Source organism: Amblyraja radiata, chromosome 25, assembly GCF_010909765.2.
Source record: "Amblyraja radiata isolate CabotCenter1 chromosome 25, sAmbRad1.1.pri, whole genome shotgun sequence".
NCBI lineage: Eukaryota > Metazoa > Chordata > Chondrichthyes > Rajiformes > Rajidae > Amblyraja > Amblyraja radiata.
This window is the reverse complement of record NC_045980.1, coordinates 20924467-20947274: the sequence shown is the minus strand read 5'-3', so window position 1 is coordinate 20947274 and position 22808 is coordinate 20924467. Positions and strand designations below refer to the sequence as shown.

Below are 22808 nucleotides of genomic sequence, written 5' to 3'. Positions count from 1 at the left end.
AAACATGATTCCAATTGAGCCATCCACAGTGTACAGACAAATGATAAAGGGAACAATGTTTCGTGCAAGATAAAGTCCAGTAAAGTCCGATTAAAGATAGTCCGAGGGTCTCCAATTAAGTAGATAGTGGCTCAGGACAGTTCACAGTTGTTGATAGGATGGTTTAGTTGCCTGATAACAGCTGGGAATAAACTGTCCCTGAATCTGGGCAGATGTCAGGAAAGATATTATTGTTCGAGTCTGCGAGTGCCACTTTTCAAAGTGATGTTTACAGAAAGAACTTGTATTTTTACACTGTTTCCTGCTTTGTCAAGTTATTTCTGAGAGGTTAGTAGCCACTAGGCAGATTCATACACTCATTTGTGCAAAATGGGTCCCACAAACAATAAAAAGAACTATCAATACTTTTTTTTTGTGTGGAACCGATTTGGTTACTGAGGGACATTTGGCCAGTATGGATCCCGAATTGCTCTTTGAGTATTTGTTGTGATACATTTTGCATCCACCCAGCATACAGTCCAGAATGTTTTATTACCATATGTACCAACAACTGAACAATTTATGCCCCTGTCCCACTTAGGAAACCTCTGGAGACTTTGCGCCCCACCGAAGGTTTCCGTGCGGTTCCTGGAGATTTTTGTCAGTCTTCCTAATGGTCGAAAGTGGTTTCCGCTTCTTCCATATTCCGGCGACTATTTCAAAAAATTAAAAACCGGCCACAACTAAAAATAGGTTGCCGTTTTAAAAATCGGTCATTTTTTAGTCGAAGCCAGTTGCGATGCTAGTTGAAGGTGGTTGCCGGAGGTTGCAGGTGGTTGCCGGAGGTTGCAGGTCTTACCTTCTTGTTTCCCTGTTACTGCGGGAAAAAAATGGCGGCAGCGGGAAATTCAAATTAACAACGGTCCCTTACCGCGAATCGGCTTCATCTCCTTCAATTGCCGACTGCGGTTTATTTCCATCCTGGACGAGGTCTTGACTTACCACCTGACGTGGGACCCCTGGTGGGTCGCTCCGGTTGCGGTGGTCTGTGGTGTTTTTTTGGCCGTTTTCGGCCGTTGAACGATCGTCCCCCTGCGGCCTATATTGCTAGCTGCTAGCCGCCAGAACTGCTTGAATCCCTGCACGCTGCCCGGAGAGGACGCTGGCGTTGACTGTTCGCCGCTTCTCCGCCCGCTGTTCCCCCCCCCCCCCCCCTGTCTGTTACCTACCTGTTACCTGTTACCTACCTGCCTGTCTGTTCCCTGCCTGTACCTGTGCCTGTGCACCATCGACGCTGGATGCTGGACACCTCCTGTGCGTGTGCACCATTGACGCTGGACACCTCCCTGCACCAGTGAGGGAGCTGGATCCTCTCTGCACCCGCACCGCTGGACAACCTTTTTGCACCCGCACCGCTGGACAACCTCTCTGCATCTGCACTGCTGGATACTCTCTGCACCCTCATCACTGGACTACCTCTACACCTGCTCTGCTGGACAACCTATCTGCTCCCTCACTGCTCGACACCTCGCTGCATCTGCACTGCTGGTCAACCTCTTTGCTCCTTCACTGCACCCGCTCTGCTGGACAACTTCTCTGCTCCCTCACCGCTGGATACTCTCTCCACCTGCACCTGCACCGCTGGACACCTCTCTGCACCCTCACCATCATGCTCAAATACTCAACTCTGCAGATGACTGGTTTCTTCAACAACTACATCCCATCCTGCATCCAAGTCATTAAACAGCTTGGACTTCTACGTCGACCCCGTTTCATCCACAGAGGCTCTCGACGCAAGCTTGTTTGCTTCAACCACGGACATTCCATTCCATCCATCTGCTCACTACCACGCTCTGCCCCCGCGTCACCCCCCATCCCAGCTGACCGCACGCACTGTCAACCAGGACAACCTCAGATCTCTCCAGCCTGCCCCCATCCCTCCACCCTCTCATAATGCCAACTTTGCCCTCCTCAACACCAGGTCGCTCAACAACAAAGCCCTTGCCCTCCATGAACTAATCCTTGACAACACTCTGGACTTCCTTCTGCTCACTGAGACCTGGCAACAACCCAATGTCTTCTTCTCCCTCAATCAAAGATCCCCACCTGGATTTAATTACATTTCCAAGCCCCGCCCCTCCCGCCATGGAGGTGGCCTCGCTGTTATTTTCAACCAGAATATTCGTATCACTGAACTCACCTTCCCCCCAGTAGCATCATTTGAATTCCTCGCCTTCAAAGCCCTTTCCTCCATGACAGTCATCCTCATTTACCGGCCAACTAAACCAAACCCCTCCTTCCTATCTGACTTCACTGAACTCCTCACACTTGCCTCATCCCTCTCCCCACGTCTGCTGCTACTTGGTGACTTAAATATTCACATGGACTCCCCCACCTGCAAGCTCGCATCTATCTATAGGCTATCTATCTATAATTCGCCTTTTTACTTGACAACTTCTCTCTCACTCAGCACGTCACCTTTCCCACCCGTGACAAAGGTCACATCCTTGACCTGGTCTGCTCTACAAATCAACCGGTACTCGACCTCTATCCTTGCCTCTTCCCCCTCTCTGATCATAAGCTTATACGGTTCACCATCCCTTCTCCGACACCTCGCCCCCGCTTCCTCCGAGAAATCACCTTCCGTAATCTAAAATCCATTGATCCCCACCATCTCTGACCTGCTCTCCACCACTCTCCCCCTGGACTCAGCCCCCATCTCACCTGAGGATCTCACAAACCATCTCAACTCCACCTTGTCTACCTCCCTTAACACTATGGTCCCCCTCAAAACAATAACCGTAACTTTCAAGACATCTTCACCCTGGTACACACCTGCACTTCGTAAACTGAAACAGACTGGTCGCCGACTTGAACGACTCACAAATAAATCATCTCTCACAGTCCACCTTGAAGTTTACAAACTCCACCTCACTGACTACAAAGATGCCCTCATTGCTGCAAAATCTGCCTACCTCTCCTCCATATTCACCGATCCCTGCCTAAACCACAGAACCCTCTTCTCCACAGTGGGCAACCTCCTCAAGCCTCGAGCCAACACTCCCCCTACCTCTACTCCGGATCTCTGCAACTCATTCCTCCACTTTTTCGCTGATAAAATCAGCACCATCTATCAATCTTTATCCCCTGTACCCGACTCCCCAGCATCTACTCCACCACCTACCAAGGCCCCTCCTTTCAACATCTCCACTGACCTCCTTACCCCTCCACCACACTGCTTCCTCTCCCAGTTTGACCTGGTCACCCCTATTGAAATCTCCAAACTCATCAGCTCTTCCAAACCCACTACCTGCTCCCTCGACCCTCTCCCCACTCCCCTGCTGAAGTCCTGCCTCCCCGTTCTCTGCCCCTACCTCACTAATCTCTTCAACTCCTCATTGTCCCAAGGAATTGTCCCCTCCGCTTTCAAAACTGCTGCTGTTACACCAATCTTAAAGAAACCTGGTCTTGATCCCTCCTCTCTCATTAACTACCGCCCAATCTCAAATCTCCCCTTTCTTTCAAAAACCCTGGAGCGTATCGTTGCGTCGCAACTTCATTCCCACCTCCTTGCGTATAACCTACTTGAACCCCTCCAATCTGGCTTTCGCCCCCTCCATAGCACAGAAACTGCTCTCCTCAAAGTCCTCAACGACCTCCTCACCTCTGCTGACACTGGTTCCCTCAACATCCTCATCCTCCTCGACCTGAGCGCAGACTTCGATATAGTGAACCATAACATCCTGCTCACCAGACTCAAAGACCTCGGCATTGAAGGCTCTGCACTCAGCTGGCTCCGTTTATACCTTTCCAACAGATCCCACTTCATCTCTCTCCACAACCACACCTCTGCTACTGCCACAGTCACTCAAGGCGTTCCCCAAGGCTCCGTACTCGGCCCCCTCCTCTTCATCATCTACATCCTCCCCCTTGGTCAGATACTCCGCCACTTCAACCTGGACTTCCACTGTTACGCTGATGACACCCAGATCTACCTCGGCACCAAATCCCCCCACAACCCCCCCCCCCTCTCCCATATCAACTCCTGTTTGTCAGCTATAAAAACCTGGATGCAACATAATTTCCTCAAACTCAACAGCGATAAGACAGAATTCCTCCTCGTAGGCTCCAAAGCCACACTCAGCAAAATCAATAACCCCACTCTCACCATCGACGGCACCACTGTCTCCCCTCCCATCTCCCATCTCCCAGGTCCGCAACCTTGGCGTGATCTTTGATTCCACCCTCTCCCTTGAGCCTCACATCCGCCATGTCATTAAAACCTCCTTCTTTCATCTCCGCAACATCGCCAAACTCAGACCCTCTCTCACACCTCCCGCTGCTGAAAGACTCATCCATGCCTTCATCCGACTGGACTACTGCAACTCACTTCTCCTTGGCATCAGCTCCACCTACATCAACCGACTCCAACTGGTCCAGAACGCAGCCGCCCGACTCATTACCCACACCAAATCCTGGCATCACATCACTCCAATCCTCAAACAACTTCACCGGCTTCCCATCTCCCACCGGATCAACTACAAAATCCTGATCCTCACCTACAAAGCCCTCCACCATTTGGCCCCCCCATATCTCACTGACCTCCTCTCCCCCTATCAACCCTCACGGTCCCTCAGATCCACATCAGCCGGTCTCCTCTCCATCCACAAGTCCAACCTCCGCAGTTTTGGGGACAGAGCCTTCTCCAGGGCAGCTCCCAGGCTCTGGAACTCCCTCCCCCAACTGATCCGCAATTCTGTGTCCCTCACCATCTTCCAGTCCCGCCTCAAGACCCATCTCTTCACCTCTGCCTATCCTTAGCCCCACCTCCCCCTCCCTTTTCATCTGTGCATTAATTGCCTCATATTGTGTTTTGTATTGAATTCTGTCTTTACTTTGTGTACTAGTCATGTCTCTACTATTTATTTCATTCCCCTTACATGTTTTTCCTCTACCTGCTAAATTTTTGTAAGGTGTCCTTGAGACTCTTGAAAGGTGCCCATAAATAAAATTTATTATTATTATTATTACCTTCCACTACCTGCAACCTCCAGCAACCACCTTCAACTAGCATCGCAACCGGCAACCACCGTGTGTAACCGTGTGGGTTTCCTCCCACATTCCTAAAGGCTTTGTAGGTTAATTGGCCTGTGTGTAAAAAAAAATGTCCCTCATGTGTAGGGAGTGGATGAGAGAGTGGGATAACATAGAACTGGTGTGAACGGGTGATCGATGGCTGGCATGGACTCAGTGGGGTGAAGGGCCTGTTTCCATGCTGTATCTCTAAAACTTAAATAAACTAATTACTGATCAATTTACAACAATGCTTTTCCCTCACAAGTGCCGCTTCACTGTATGGTTTTTGGCCAACATCGTTATCACCTTCATTGGTGCATCTTTGCAGGTGATTGCGAGACCAGCAATTAAATAACAAACCGTTTAAAAACAGTCTGAGTGAAGAAGGGTCGCGATCCGAAACATCACCCATTCCTTCTATCCAGAGATGCCTTTGGAGACCTCCAGGGAGCCTGTCCCGCTGTCCAGCATTTTGTGTCTATTAACAGTTAAAAATCCAAGTTCAAGTGAGTTTATTGTCATGTGTCCCTGATAGGACAATGAGATTCTTGCTTTGCTTCAGCACACAGAACATAGTAGGCTTTTACTACAAAACAGGTCAATGTGTCCATATACTGTAATATAAATATATACACACATGAATAAATAAAATGATAAAGTGCAAATAACAGATAATTGGTTATTAATAATCAAAGTTTTGTCCGAGCCAGGTTTAATAGCCTGATGGCTGTGGGGCTTTATGTACAACATAAAGGATAAGTTTGAAATGTTGTCGACTAGAGGGCAGAGCTTCAAGGTGAGAAGGGCAATGTTTAAAGGAGTTGTACGGGGAAGGTTTTTTACACACAGAGTGGTGGGTGCCTGGGACGCGCTGCCAGGGGTGGCGGTGGAGGCAGATATAATAGTGGCGCTTAAGATGATTTTGGGTCGGCACATGGATATGCAGGGAATAGAGGGAAATGGATCACAGGCAGAGGAGACTAGTTTAACTAGGCATCATGTTCGGTCCAGACATTGTGGGCCGAAGGGCCTGTTCCCGTGTTGTACTGTTCTATGTTCTAACCTACAATGTGTTGGATGTGCTGGGATAAGTGGGTGCTGACACAGTTGCTACAAACCTGTGTGTCAGATTGCAACTCGACTCGTGGCCCCGCACATCCATAGAGTCAACCTACCATCCATTTTGTGTATTATTTTGCCGAAAAGTAATGCAGAGGCCCTGAACCAATTGCTGTGTCCTCAGTATTTGTGGGCAATTAAGTGTATAATAGCTGTGGGAAAGATGATAATGTTGTTTATTTAATTCAGCAGAGTGTGCTGACGTCAGGTGGTCCGACGCTGAATATAAATGGCGATTGCCTGTATCATTGTATTCATGGGTTGTAAGCATTGCAGTATCATTGAAGATGTGGAACTCTGGGGACATCTCAAGCACATGGAAATCTAGCAGGCACATGTCAGTGTGTTTTAGGGATCATGCGCTGTGATTGTAGCTGATGGTTCTGGCTGCCGGCGTGGAGCGTGGGCTTTAGTGGTGCCTGCTGCCTTCTGCTGGGTGCTTTTGCCCTGCGGTAAGGTGCTGCTGCTGCTACCGCTGCTGCTGCCGCCGCCTGTCACCTCTGCCTCTGCGCAGAGACCCGAGACTGCCCACGGTGGTATATTTAGCAGCACAACATACGGGTCTGGCATCTGCGGGCAGTTGGCAAGAGAGGAGCCCTCCAGTGTAATTGCTGGTGCTTGTAAACAATATGTCAAAACGGAGAAAAGTCGTGCGGGAAGCTGGTCTCCCAGGGCAGGGTATTTGTCAAGGCTGCCGACCCCGGTGTCACAGTCTGTAAACAGTGCACCAGGGTGATGTGTGGGGTCTGCAAAAATACGCTGTGGAGAGAGGGGGGGGGGGGGGGGGGGGGGGTTGGGAGCAAGGCTAACCTCGCCTGCTTTATTTTGCCAGAAATATTGTCCTTGTGAATTTTCCTGGGAAATCATTGTGATAAATTAACAACAAGAAATAAATGCAAGGGTTTTGCACACCATAACGAAAATTGTATGCAAAAAGCCATCTGCCATGTTATTTTAAGTACGCTTCTATTCTCTCAAGGTGTTAATGCAATGTAATGGCTGTGTGTAATAACTGTGGCTGTAAATATGTCAAGCTGTTACAATTAGCCTAAATATATGGCATCACGGTGACCAGCTAACCAGACAAATGAAGCTGAGAGAGATTCAGAGCCTTCTGCCGTGGATTGTGTTTGGAATGGCTGAGGTGCTCATCTATTGTGTTATCCTTTAATTATTTGAGTGCCTTGTCATCGAGGCAGCGGGGAAAATAATTTGATGTATGGAGCTGAAACAGAAAGGGACGGATACTGCAGATGTGAACACGAAGGGGGTCTGCTGCGCCGCGTTTCAACCCGCCACTGGTCTCCGTGCCTATCCCGCACCCTCGCCCCACCGTTATAGTCTGGTGCACGCGCACGGCAAACTAGCCATGTTTTCTCTGGAGCGTCGGAGGCTGAGGGGAGACCTGATAATAGTGTATAAAATTACGCGGAGCATAGATGGGGTGGACAGAACGTTTTTGCTCGTGTGAAAATGTCAAAGGCTAGAGGGCAGGAGCTTTAAGGTGAGGGGGCAACGTTTAAAGGAGATGCGCAGGATCTCACCCTACTTTCACCATACGCCCTCCACCCTACTTTTCTACTGAGGGTGGTGGGTGCCTGGAGTGGGCAGATATGATGGCGGCGTTTAAGAGGATTTTGGATAGGCACATGGATATGCAGGGAATTCATGGACATGGATCACATGGCAACAGAGGAGATTAGTTTAACGGCATTGTGTTAGGCACGGACATTGTGGGCCGAAGGGCCTGTTCCTGCGCTGTACTGTTCGATGGCCTCTCTGATAGAATTGGGGTTTTATGTTTTTACTTGAAACCCAGCAAATAGAAACATAGAAACATAGAAAATAGGTGCAGGAGGAGGCCATTCGGCCCTTCGAGCCAGCACCGCCATTCATTGTGATCATGGCTGATCGTCCCCTATCAATAACATGTGCCTGCCTTCTCCCCATATCCCTTGACTCCACTAGCCCCTAGAGCTAAAATGATTCAGGATCTATGAAGCCACTGTGGCATCTACATCTTCTGAGTAGACAACTGGTGCAGGAGAGAAGGAATGGGTGCCGCTTCCGATACATTGAGATTGTCGAGACCCAATACGTCACCCATTCCTTTTCTCCAGAGATGCTGCCTGTCCCGCTGAGTTACTCTAGCATTTTGCGTCTATCTTCAACTTAAACCAGCATCTGCAGTTACTTCCTACACAATTGGTGCAGAATGCAGGTTTTGAGTTGAGTTGAGTTCAGTTTAATTTAGTTTATTGTCACATGTACCAAGGTAGAGTGAAAAGATTTTGTTGCGTGCTAACCAGTCAGCAGAAAGATAATACATGATTACAACCGAGCCATTCACAGTGTACAGATACATGATAAGGGAATAACATTTAGTGCAAGATAAAGCCAGTAAAGTCCGATCAAAGATAGTCCGAGGGTCACCAATGAGACTAGATGACACACTAGTCGACCTGAAGAGCTCCTTCAGCCCCAGACTGGTTCCACCAAGATGCAGTACAGAACGCCACAGGAGATCCTTCCTCCCTGTACCTATCAAACTATACAACTCCTCCCCCTTCTTCCCTGTGGCTATCAAACAGCCCCCCCCCCCCTCCACAATCTTTGTACATCCCCAATCCTTTCCACTCGTCACTTAAATTTCATGTTTCATGTATTTTGTGTTTTACGATGGTTGGCAGCTCAATTTCCCTACTGGGATAAATAAAGTTCTATCGTATCATAGTCAGTAGTTAGATAGTGACTAGATAGTAATTCAGCACTGCTCTCTAATTGTGGTAGGATGGTCCAGTTGCCTGATAACAGCTGGGTCGAAACTGTCCCTGAATCTGGAACGTGAGTTGTAGCTGCTCAGATGGGGTCGGGGCTGGGTGACAGTGATGCCGTGAGTAGTGGCAGTACCTTGCTCCACTGCCTGTAAGGAGCCCCAGGTCAGAGTATAGTCAGCAATCATGGAGGAAGGGACTGTTCACCTTGATTGATACAACTGGGAAATATAGTGACTGTCTAATTTCACTATTGTCACTGACTGAAATGCAAGGACGATTGTGTTAGTTTATATGAATAACACCTTTTTTTTAAAATTGATTCTACAGGGACTGATGCATTCTAGTGGTCCTGTCGGTCGCCACAGACAGCTGGTGTTGGTCCTGGAAGGAGAGCTCTATCTCATTCCCTTCGCTCTGCTGAAAGGAAGCTCCTCTAATGAGTACCTCTACGAACGGTTCAGTATCATTGCTGTTCCCTCCATCAGGGCCTTTCAAGCAAGCCCCAAGGTAAGAATTCATCATAACTCCCCAATGTGTCTCCACTTCATGTGGGGGGAGGTTTCAGTGAAGATTTCTGTGTTTACATTGGGTAATTAGATGTTCCCTCAGAATACCACATGTACAGGCTTCATGCCAGTGGATTACTGTCAGCTGTTTGATCTAAAAGTTTCAGTTCTCATTTAATTCTTTCAAGCCACTCTTACCATCTGCCTAATGATAATGCAGGACTTTGCTGAGGCATCCATCCTCTGTCCCACCCATCTCCTTGAACACTAAAGATAGACACAAAAAGAAATAGGTGACCTTTCAGGCCGAGATCCTTCTTTAGTCTGAAGTGTCACCAATACATAGTAACATTGAAAAATAGGTGCAGGGGGAGGCCATTCGGCCCTTCCAGCCAGCACAGCCATTCAATATGATCATTGCTGATCATCTAAAATCAGTACCCCGTTCCTGCTTTTCCCCCCATATCCCTTGATTCCTTTAGCTCTAAGAGCTACTGTAAATCTGTGTCTATTGTCGGTTTAAACTAGTATCAGCAGTTCCTTCCTTGAACACAAGTACTGATCTTGAACGATTCTTTTGGGAAGGGGATGAGGAGGACTTTCAGTCAATGACGTGTGTTGTGTTGTGTTTTGTGCAGTCCCATCTCCGGAAGAGCCTGTCGGTGTGCAGCTCGTCCAGCTCGATGGCAGCGGTGGTGGGTAACCCGCGTCTGCCCGGGGCCGTGATGGATCGCTGGCTCTGGGGGCCCATGCCATCGGCGGAGGAGGAGGCCTACATGGTGGGGGAGCTGCTGGGCTGCCAGCCGTTGGTCAGCGGCGCGGCCACCAAGGAGCGGGTGGCCAGCGTGCTCGGGCAGGCCGAGTGCGTCCACTTCGCCACGCACATCTCCTGGAAGCTCGCCGCCCTGGTCCTCACGCCCAACAGCGACGGCAGCACGGTGAGCGGGAAGAGCTCTCTGGGGAACAGTTACACCATCCCGGAGTCGCTGAGGATGCAGGACGACGCGAGTGACGTGGAGAGTATAACGGACAGCCCCCCGCTGCAGGAGTTCCTCTTGACCGCCGCAGACATATTGGACTTGCACCTGCCCGCCAAGCTCATCGTCCTGGGCTCCTACCAGGAATCCAACAACAAAGTGACGGCAGACGGCATCATTGGACTGACGCGGGCTTTCCTCGCCGCCGGGGCACAGTGTGTTTTGGTTTCCCTCTGGCCCGTGCCCATGGCAGCATCCAAGATGTTCGTTCACACCTTCTACTCCTCCCTGCTCAACGGAATGAAGTCTAGCGCCGCGCTCGGAGAAGCCATGAAGATTGTCCAGAGCAGCAAGCTGTTCGCGCATCCTTCAAACTGGGCAGGTTAGTCCATCGGTCTGTGCAGCGTTGAAGCTGATAGGATGATGGAAATGGGAGAATGTAAAGGGTCAGAGGTTGTGGTGTGAGTCACCTCACTGCTGTCTGTCACACTCATAAGATCATAAATGATAGGAGCAGAATTAGGCCACTCGGCCCATCAAGTCTACTCCGCCATTCAATCATGGCTGATCTATCTCTCCCTCCTCACCCCATTCTCCTACCTTCTCTCCATAACCTCTGACGAGGATGACACTCATATAAAGTCTAAAAACTTCAACTGTGGAATAACCCGGTATTTTAGTTTTTTTGTTCAGTTTTCCAGCAGTTTTAATTTGTAATTGAGCGGCTCATTGGTGCTGCGGTAGAATGCCGCCTCACAGCGCCAGAGACCCAGGTTTGACCTTGACCACGGGTGCTTGTATCTACCGAGTTTCTACATTCTCCCCGTGAGCTGTGTAGGTTTTCTCCGGGATCTCCGGTTTCCTCCGACACTCCAAAGACGTACAGGTTTGTAGGTTAATTGACTTTGGTAAAAAAAATGTGAAATTGTCCTTAGTGTGTGTACGATAGCGTTAGTGTGCGGGGATCGCTGGTCGGCGCGGACTCGGTGGTCCAAAGGGCCTGTTTCCGCGCTGTATCTCTAAACTAAACTAAACTAAATAACACATAAAGGAACGAAAAAGATGGGAAAAATCACCACGTTTATGTCAATAATGTTCTAGTCCAGGTTAAACTGATTTGCAAGAAAATATTGCTGGTCCATTCATTTCTAATCCCAGATCTACAATTACATTTGAGGTGATTATATGATTAAATGCAGAATTTGGTGAAATGAAATAAAAAAGAACTTCCCATTCTGATTATCCAATATCTTGTGATCTAGTTAGTGGATCAGGGAACGGCAAAGATATTACAGCCGGGAGCAATGGGAGAAAGGAAACTGAGAGCACCAAAGTGCTGGAGGAAAAATTGTCTCCTTATCAACTCATTTATTTTTCAAATCATTTATTCAAATGGCAAACAACTAGCCAGCAGCTGATTGGTGTGCAGGAAGGTTTGGGCAGATGCCCATTCACACCGAAGTTAGACACAAAATGCTAGAGTCACTCAGCGGGACAGGCAGCATCCCTGGAGAGAAGGAATGGGTGACGTTTCGGATCGAGACCCTTCTTCAGACTGAGAGTTAGGGGAGAGGGAAACTAGAGATATGGAAGGGCAAGGTGTGAAAACAACAGATCAGAGCAGAGCAGCGAGACTGCAAAATCTCCTCAAGGCAGGACTACCTTGATGCAGTTCTCCTCTCTCCGACGACGAGTTCTGCAACACCCTTGCTCATGGCTCTGCTTTGATCTGTCTTTTTCACACTTTGCCCTTCCATATGATTTGTTTGCTCCTGGTCCTGGTGAAGCCTTCATTATCTATCAGCTTCTATCACCAGCCAGCCTCAAAACACCGCCAATCAACCTCAGAGTACCCTTACCCATCCTCGAAATACTCTGGACTCTCCTCAAAAGCCTAACCCTAACCCTCGGAATACCTTCACCAGCCTCAGAATACCCCACTCAGTTTCAAAATAACCCCACCTTGTCTCAAAATACTGGACCAAACTCAAAATACTCCTTCTTCAAAATACCCCCACTCATCCACAAAGTTGCCCAGCCCATCCCCAATCCTTTCCACTCGTCACTTTAAGTTCATGTTCCATGTATTTTGTGTTTTATGACTATTGGCAGATCAATTCCCCTCCTGGGATAAATAAAGTTCTATTGTATCATAGTCAGTAGTTAGTTAGTGACTAGATAGTAGTTCGTTTCGTGACTCAGTAGCCCTGTGAGAAGCTGCAGAAAGCCCTGTGTCCACGTAGCACTGTTAACAACTTGAAGCCTTCGCCCACTGGTCGGCAGACAATTAAACACGAGAGTGGGCACTGGGGTAGAAAACATAACAGTTTGAGCGCAGTGAGCTCTCCTCCGAAACTGTACAGTGGTAATGGCCAAACAATCTGTTGTGGTGCTGTTGATTGAAGGTTAACAGTAGTGTCAGACACCGGAGAGAGCCCCTCTGCTCGCCCCTGCAAATGAACGTTCTTGTTTATCTGAGAGAAGAGGCAGTGGCTTAGACTCACGTTGTCGTACAGCACGGTAACAGGCCCTTCAGCCCAACACGTCCATGATGCCCATTCTCAGCTGGTCCCATTTGCCTGTATTTGGCCCATATCACTCCAATCCTTTCCTGTCCATTAGTTGAACAAGTCGTCCAAAAGACTTCGTCTCTGAGGGTGTGACACTCCATCCTCACTGGACTGCTGTACCAGCCAAGGTTTGTACTCCAGACTCGGCAGTCAGGCTTGGAGATTGTTATCTCTCAGAGGTGAGATGGGGAGCACTGACTGACGCACCTGCCGCTCCATCATGATGTAAAGAGAGTCTAGTTATTTTTATACAGAAAAATGTTATACACCACTCATGTTGTATAGGGAATGTAACAAGAGTTTACAGTCTGAAGAAGGGTCCCAGCACGAAACATCACCAGCCCATTAACTCCCTGGAGAGAAGCAATGGGTGACGTTTTGTGTCGAGACCCTTCTTCGAACTGAAGAAGGGTCCCGACCCAAAATGTCACCCATTCCTTCTCTACAGAGATGCTGCCTGTCCCGCTGAGTCACTCCAGCATTTCCTGTCCACCAGGTGTCGGTGTACAACCAGCATCTGTAGTTCCTTCCTGCATATTAGCTCCCCGGATGCTGTCGGACCCGCTGAGTTCCTCCAACTCTTTGTGTTTTGCCACAGATTCCCCTCCATTTGTCCTGACTAAACACTGTGGAATGAAAGTACAAGAAGTCTTGAGCAAAAGACAAACTCCTGGAGGAACCCAGTGGGTCGGGCAGCATCTGCAGAGGGAATGAAGTCCCGGCCCGAAACATAGTCTGTCCGTTCCGTCCACGGATGGTGCCTGACCCACTGAGTCCCTCTAGCACTGTGTGTTCTGCCACAGATTACAGTCACTGTGCATTGATTCTTGCAGCGCGAGCATTAATGCAAAGAATACGCTCACTGTTTTAAGTGGTGATCGGAGTTGCAGCATAGTCACTGTCATGCGGAAATTACCGATGCAATTTATTTTAAGATTACGGCGATCATAGTAAATGGAAATGATGCTGAGTTTGAGCCATTGGTCATTCGAGGTATAGAGTTGGATGGTTTGACGACATATGCACTGATTTTCCAATTGTTTCCTCTTCGAGCCTGGTCGCGAATGCCGGCTGCCACTTACATCCATACGGTGATGAGTATTGATGGTCATTCATGAAGTGCGCTCGTTTCACACCGGCTCCTCTCTTGCAGGCTTCACACTGATCGGGAATGATGTTAAACTGAACAGCCCATCGTCCCTCATCGGCCAAGCACTGTCTGAGATCCTGCAGCACGCTGACCGTGCTCGAGACGCTCTGCGGGTGTTACTCCACCTGGTACGTGGCAACTCGGGGGGCCCCCCCCCCATCTGTGAGGGGGCCGATAGGGGGGCAAAGGGGGCGTGCTGGCGACTGCAGCTTGGCGACTGGTGATAACACTGCCCTTGCTGAGAGGGTCACGAACCGCGTGCGGTTACCCGAGCAAATGCAAGGTCCTACTTACAAAGGTGAACTCCACACTCGCCTGGGAAAATGGAACTGAAATTGGCCTGACCCACTGAGTTACTCTGGCACTTTGTGCCATATTTTGTAGATCAGCATCTACACAGTTCCCTGTGTCTACCCAGCTGGAAAGAGGGCTGGGGCACTATGGTTACAGTTAGTACAATGCTCAATCAGAACGGTTTTTTAAAAACCACCAAAAGAAATAGCTGTGTAGGAAGGAACTGCAGATGCTGCTTTACAATGAAGATAGACTCAAATGCAGTGTGCTTTGGCCAATGATAGACACAATACATACAACCCAGTGGTTTTAACATTGATTTCTCTAACTCCCTTGCTTTCCCTCACTCTCCGGTGAGGGATACATATGTAAGGGATATGAAAGATATAGACATTTCAGGTGAGGCAGAGGTTCATTTGTACCTCCTCCAACCTCATCGACTGTATCCACCACCAGGTGTGGACTCCTATATATCGGCGTGACTAAGCGCAGGCTCGGCGACCGTTTCGCTGAACACCTCCGCTCAGTCCGCATAAACCTACCTGATCTCCCGGTTGCCAAACACTTTAACTCCCCCTCCCTTTCCCACACTGACCTTTCTGTCCTGGGCCTCCTCCATTGTCAGAGTGAGGCCCAGTGCAAATTGGAAGAACAACACCTCATATTTCGCTTGGACAGCTTACACCCCAGCGGTATGAACATGGACTTCTCTAACTTCAAGTAACCCTTGCTTTCCCTCTCTCTCCATCTCTCCCCCTTCCCAGTTCTAGGACTAGTCTGACTGTCCTCGTTTACATTTTATCTGTTTGCTTTGTTGTTACCTTCTCCTAGCTAACATTGATCTATTCTACATTCTCCTTGATCGCCATCCCCTTTGTCCCATTTCCACACCTTACACATCCTTATCTCTGTACCTCCCTCTTCCCTGATTCATTCTGAAGAAGGGTCTCGACCCGAAATGTCACCCATTACTTCTCTCCAGAGAAGCTGCCTGTCCCGCTGAGTTACTCCAGCATTTTGTGTCTATCTTTGGTATAAACCAGCATCTGCAGTTCCTTCCTGTAAGATCAAAGCAGCCGATGTTCAAGGAAATGTAGATCGGTTCATTGTCAGCTGAGGGGAAGGTGACAATGACGCATACAATCAGAAAAATTATTCAGGAGGACAGTGAAACGAGTCGGAGAATAGGGTGGGGGAGGGACAGAGGGAGAGGGAAAGCAATGGTTACTTGAAAATACTTTAAATCATTTCAATCCTTTTAAATTATTATTCAATTTCTAATCTGTTATTTTTCCCATTATAAAATATTGTTATGCATTTTATGCGATGCTTTATGATAATAAAACTGAGGTGAATGCTGCAACATTTGCAATAAGAATGACAAATTGTGAGCAAGTGTGTCAGGATGGAACGCCATGCGAATAAACCAAATGAGCAGCATCTCGTCTCTGAGTGCCAGTGATCAAATGTTTTGTCATAAAATCTCCAGGGCGATATTGAACCAGAGCCAGCAATGGTGCCGCACTCTCAGCGTGCTTCCCTCTTGCTGTTATGTTTCACGTATCACGCTGAGCGCCGGAATGCTTATTTGGAAAACCATCCTAGTAACTTCAGCCAATGAACAGGGGGGGGGGATGCACAGAAACACAGCAAGCCGCAGAGACACAGAGTGCTGCAGTAACTCAGTGGCTCTGGCAGTCTCTCTGGAGAACGTGGATTGGCAGTGTTCTGGGTTGGGACTATTCTTCAGACTGAACGTTTCAATGTTCCTTTATTTGCCACCTGTGCAGCTGCACAGTGAAACTCTCTTTGCATATATTGCACGTGCAGGCACCGCCATGTTTTGGCGCCATTTCTAAAGTCCAACGATCGGTCGGCCCCTGCGCTCAGTCGACTGAAGCAGTTCCCGTGAACTGGCATCGCTCTCCTCATCCGGCCATCTTTGTATCCCAGGGACGCCTCCTGCAGCTGATCTTGAAGGCGCTGCAGGCTTTACCTTGGTTCACCCTTCTGTTGGCCCTTGCTCCTCACGTCCGACATCTCCAGCGGCACCCTCCCTGTCCCGCCATCCGACAAACCTTCGAGTCTTAGGGTCCCGACCCAAAGCATCACCTTTCCATGTTCTCCACGTTATGTTCATTTTATGTTCTCCAGAGATGCTGCCTGACCCGCCGAGTTGCTCCAGCACTTTGTGCCATATTTTGCGGACCAGCATTTGCAGTTCCCTGTATCTCCCCAGCTGTAAAGAGGCCGAGAGCACTTTGATTGCGTTTCGTGCAATGCTCAATAAGAATGGCTTAAAAAAAATCACCCAAAATATAGCTTTTAAAATCCAACAATCTCCTGCGTGCTGGTTTAGGCCCCTGAACCCCTGCTTGTTCAGACATGGGCTTAAACATGGAACAGCCACAGGGCTTTGCACATTGTGAAGCTGTGCAGGAACCGTTTTGCATGACTTTTCGTGAGAAATGCAGCACAAAGTAGCCCTTGTTACACTGGACATCAGGTGGAAATTCCCAGCCAAAATTCACACAGCACTGCAGAACTGAGCCAGCATAAAGGAGGTCCACACACACAGTCCACAGAACAAGCCGCTGTTTCACCGTGGATATAAGACAGGACTTTATGTGGTTCACTGTGGAACAAACTTGTTTGTGATCCTTAACCCAGGACATTGGCGTCTTTGCAACAGAAACCCAGACGTTTGCCAATGTTGTAAGACAAATGACAGAATTAAACTCCAGGGCAAGCAAGTGAACGTTGCATTTAAAGGGGCCTGTCTGATGGGCGTTGTGGTGGCACAGCAGCCAGTGCTGCTGCTTTACACCTCCAGTGACACAGGTTCAATCCTCAGCTGTGGTGCTGTCTGTGTGGAGTTTGTCCAAGGCACAAGAAGCGCGCAACTCTTCAACCTTTCGCCCTTGCACTAATTCTATCCTACACACTGGGAACAGTTTACAGAAACCATTTAACCTACAAACCCGCACAGACCCCCTTTAAATGCAGGGTTGCCTTGCTTTCCGCAGAGTTTAATTCTATCTTTGGAACGTGGGAAGAAATCGGACGGAGCACCTGGAGAAAACACACGCAGTCAAGTGTAGAACGTGCAAACACCGTACAGACAGCACTCATAGCCAGGATCGAACCCGGGTCTCTGGCGCTGTAAGGCAGCAACTCTACCGCTGCGCTACTATGCCGTCTGTTGGTAGGGTGTTGTTACTCCATTTCTCTAGAAGCAGTTGGATCACCAACCCGGACTACAGCGAAGGGCACACCCATTCCCCTGCCCAGCCAGCCTCTGCGTGCTATCAATGAAAGAGTCTGGGCTTCCCACACAGGTCTCATTATCTACCCCAAGATCCACAGACCCAGAGCAGGAACAACTCATCATTAATCTTGGAATCTTCTGTTTGCATTTGGATATTGAATAGTCAAAGCAAATTATTTCCTTGTAGGTCTGTCCACTCCAGTTCCACCTTCGCCCATTCATATCTAGTTTGTTTAGTTGGCAGAGGGAGTGTTAGTTTCCAAGTTTCAAATAAGTAAATAACATATAGTTGTATTGAAATTGTACCATGTGATATTAAACTGCAACTTTTAATACCATACTAGACTAAGTGGGACCCGTTGGGTCACAGCTTCACACGGGAGGGCTGGTCCCCCAACGCAATATTCCACCTCTCCACCATATATACACTCACTCACTCACTCACTCACTCACTCACTCACTCACTCACTCACTCACTCACTCACTCACTCACTCACTCACTCACTCACTCACTCACTCACTCTCACCCACACTCACCCACACACACACACACTCGCACACGCACACACACCCGCACACGCACACACTCACACATACACAGACACACATACACTCATTCACACATACACTCATTCACACATACACTCACTCACACACACATGCACTCACACACACACAGACTCACACTCACACACTGACTCACACACACACATACAGTCACTCACACACATACACACACACACACTAACACAGACTTACACATACACATACACTCACACTCACACATACACTCACACACAGACACACACACACACACACACAGACACACACGCACACACGCACACACACACACACACACACACACACACACACACACACACACACACACACACACACACACACACACAAACACAAACTCACACACCGTATATATGACAGTAAACTTTTTTGAATCTACTCGCATGGCTGAGCGGGCATCTCCACTGTGGGGCTTCCGCAGTCAGTGGCACTTCCACAATCAGCGTGACCTCTGCACTTACCGGAAATTACTCAATCAGCACTCACTGGAAATCACACAATCAGCGCGACCTGTCCACTAAGCGGAAGTCACGAAATGATCGGGACCTTTGGACTAAACACAGTCGGACCTAATAAAGCTTTTATTCCTTCCAAACACAGTCGGACCTAATAAAGCATTTATTCCTTCCAAACACAGTCGGACCCTAATAGCGCATTTATTCCTTCCAAACACAGTCGGACCTAATAAAGCATTGCAGTTTCAAGCACAGGCAGGGCAGCAGGCCAAACAACTCATGGCATTGTCATTTCATTTCCAATTAAGCATTGCACTTTCAAGCACAGGCAGGGCAGCAGGCCAAACAAGTCATGACATTGTCATTAAGGGCTAACAAATCATTTATTGCAAGTACATTGCAGACTCACAGTTCAGTTGATTCACAGCTTAGAATGACAGTCGTGGCCTCTCCCTCGTGAACTTGCAGAGTGACTGACACGTCCAGGCATCCAGGGTTTTACAGTCCTGCCCCCCCCCCCATCCCCGGAAGGGGCGTTACCTTCATCGCGGTGATTGACAGGCGTGAGGACTAATCAGCTGATCTCAAGGTTTTTTAAAAACATAACTTTTTTATTTTTCATCAATGGGAAAAATCCTCGGGGCTGGCTCAGTGGAAGAGGACTGTGAGTAAGATGGCCAAAAATCACAGCGATACAGGGTAGCGTTTTTTTTCTAAAATCAATATACAGTGCAGACAGGAAGTGGTCAAGATGAGACTTTTAATTATATAGATGTGTAACTGGAACCTGGACCAGGATACATTTTAATGCTAGGTAGACACAAAAGGCTGGAGTAACTCAGCGGAACAGGCAGCTGCTCGAGAGAAGGAATGGGTGACGTTTCAGGTCGAGACCCTTCTTCAGACTGGTTAGGGATGGACACCCATTCCTTCTCTCGGGAGATGCTGCCTGTCCCGCTGAGTTTTGTGTCTATCGTCGGTTTTAACCAGCATCTGCAGTTCCTTCCTATACATGTTAATAGTGTTGTTTTATGTAACGTACTTGTTCCGAAGCAGGGGGTTTGCATCACACAGCCTTGGCTGTGAGTCGTATGGTTGGACTTGTTGGTGAAGGGTGCCCTGTGGTTGTGTTCTCTCAGGTGGAGAAGTCCCTGCAGCGGATCCAGAACGGCCAGCGGAACTCCATGTACACGTCCCAGCATAGCGTGGAGAACAAGGTGGGCGGCGTTCCAGGCTGGCAGTCGCTGCTGATGGCCGTCGGATTCCGGCTTGACCCTCCGGCCAGCGGGCTCCCTGCGGCCGTCTTCTTCCCAGTCTCTGACCCTGGGGATCGGCTCCAGCAGTGCAGCACCACGCTCCAGGCACTCCTAGGTAACTACCGCATTCCCCTCCCCACCTTCAATCTAGTCGTCCTCTCTGTTTCAGCTGCGCCATCTTTTGATTTAGAGATACAGTGCAGAAACAGGCCCTTCGGCCCACCGAGTCGGCACCGACTAGCGATCCCCGCACATTAACACTATCCGACACACACTGGGGACAATTTACATTTATACCAAGCCATTTAACCTGGAGTCTTTGGAGTGTGGGAGGAAACTGAAGATCTCAGAGAAAACCCACGCGGTCACGGGGAGAACGTACAAACTCTGTACAGACAGCACCCATAGTCGGGATCAAACCCGGGTCTCTGGCGCTGTAAGGCAACAACGCTACCGCTGCACCACCGTGCCACTATTCTCTTTCAGGAACAACTATGTTTCTACAACCGAAGATATAGATAAAATGCTGGAGTGACTCATTGGGACAAGCAGCAGCTCTGGAGAGAAGGAATGGGTGACGTTTCGGGTCAAGACCTTCTTCATACCGAGTAGACTTGTTAAAAATTGTGCTTATGCTACTGATCATATACTCCAAACAAAGCATCGTTTATCTGATGGAATATTTGGAATGAAATGTTAGCTGAGAAATGGGGTTGCACAAGGTTGGTTTATGCAGAGCTATGCATTTCAAAACTGATGTAACCCAGAGTAACCAGCTTCAACGTCCAGTCCAGGTGAAATAGGGCTGCATAAGCCAACTTCGGGCAATCCCATTTCTCAGCTAACATATTACATTTCATTCCAAATATTCCATCAGATAAAAGATGTTTTGTTTGGAGTATACGATCGGTTGCATGAATACAATTTTTAACAAGTCCCCTCGATCTGAAGAAGGGTCTCGACACCCAAGCGTCACCCATTCCTTCTCACCAGAGATGCTGCCTGTCCCGCTCAGTTACTCCAGCATTTTGTGTCTATCTTCGGTGTAAACCAGCGTCTGCAGTTCCTTCCTGCACATGTTCCTACAACCACCACCCTAGCTCAACATTCCAAATATGTTCTTGCACCGATGTCTTGTTCTTTGGCGCAGTCTCTTTTTAGTTTAGTTTAGAGATACAGCGCAGAACCGGGCCCTTGGGGCCCACCGAGTCCCCACGGACCAGCGATCCCCGCACATTAATACTATCCTATACACACTAGGGACAATTTAACATTATACCAAGCCAATTAACCGACAAACCTGTACGTCTTTGTAGTGTGGGAGGAAAGCAAAGATCTCGGAGAAAACCCATGTGGTCACGGGAAGAACGTGCATACTCCGTACAGACAGCATCCATAGTCGGGATCGAACCCGGGTCTCCGGCGCTTCAAGCTCGGTCAGGCAGCAACTCAACCGCTGTGCCACCGTGCCACCCGTTTTCTTTTAGAATTTTATGTGTACTTCATGTGTAACTTGTTTTTGTGCAGTGAGAAGGAATGGATGACGTTTCAGGTCGAGACCCTTATTCTTGACCCGAAACGTAATCATTCTTTTTCTCCGGAGATGCTGTGTGACCCGCTGTGTTACTCCAGCAATTTGTGCCTATCTTCGGAGTAAAGCAGCATCTGCAGCTCCTTCCTACACACTTGTTTGAGTGTGGTGTCTGAGACTGTGTGCCTGTGATGCTGCTGCAAGCATGGTCTTTGCAGCTGTACCTCACCATGCGTAGAGACAATGAATGTGAACTTGACATTGTGTACGCGATGAGGTGCCACTCTACAGGCCCCAATGGTGTCTGTAGGCAGTTATGTCTCTGTTGTGGAGGGGGCCGTTGTCACCAGATGTAATCCTCATGTGCCCGTCTCTCAGCTGGTCACAGCTAGGTCAAAAGTTCACAAGTTATAGGAGTAGAATTAGGCCATTCGGCCCATCGAGTCCGCTCCGCCATTCAACCATGGCTGATCTCTGCCTCCTAATCCCATTTTCCTGCTTTCTCCCCATAACTCTTGACACCTGTTCTAATCAAGAATTTGTCTATCTCTGCCTTAAACATATCTACTGACCTGGCCTCCACAGCCCACTGTGCACAGATTTACTACCCTCTGATTAAATAAATTCCTCTTCGCCTCCTTTCTAAAAGTGCGCCCCTTAATTCTGAGGCTATGACCTCTGGTCCAAGATTCTCCCACCAGTGGAAACATCCTTCCCACATCCACTCTATCTATGCCTTTCATTATTCTGTAAGTTTCAATGTGATTCCCCTTCAACCTTCTAAACTCCAGCGAGTGGAGGCCCAGTGCCATCAAACTCTCATCATATTGCTAACCCACTCATTCCTGGAATCATTCTTGGAAACCTCCTCTGGACCTCCCCACAGCCAGCACATCCTTCCTCAGATATGGGGTCCAAATGTGCTCGGGAGTTCTCCAAATGCGGCCTGACCAGCGCCCCAGCTCTCGCTCCCAGCAAGAGGATGATCTTTTCCTTCACCAAGTGCTTGGGTAATTTGTAATGCATAGATCCTTGGTGAAATCAGGTTAACTTAGTAAAGACCCGTGATCAAAGCTGAGGCCCTCCAAGTATTTATACCTTAAGCTCTGTGCTAGTTTGCTAAGCTGGCCCATCAGAGGAGCTTATGGACTACAATGTTAGTCGCTGACGTTGAGGTGTCACGTCAAACTCTCATTACTGTGGCAAACTCTACAGACATGGAGGCAACATTGATGTTTGCATGACTGTATCTGGATGTAATCTTAAGGACA

The 22808-nt window shown here is 48.6% G+C and overlaps 1 protein-coding gene across 4 annotated transcripts in view; it reads left to right on the top strand.

The window, feature by feature from the left end:
* Positions 1-22808, top strand: part of ttc28 (tetratricopeptide repeat domain 28) — a 530600-nt gene that overhangs the window by 473419 nt on the left and 34373 nt on the right. For all 4 annotated transcript variants that reach the window (XM_033043376.1, XM_033043375.1, XM_033043374.1 and 1 more), the window contains exons 15-18: positions 9279-9458; positions 10096-10816; positions 14158-14282; positions 19890-20121. In XM_033043376.1, coding sequence (XP_032899267.1) covers positions 9279-9458; positions 10096-10816; positions 14158-14282; positions 19890-20121 — 1258 coding nt within the window. The remainder of the gene's footprint in view (positions 1-9278; positions 9459-10095; positions 10817-14157; positions 14283-19889; positions 20122-22808) is intronic.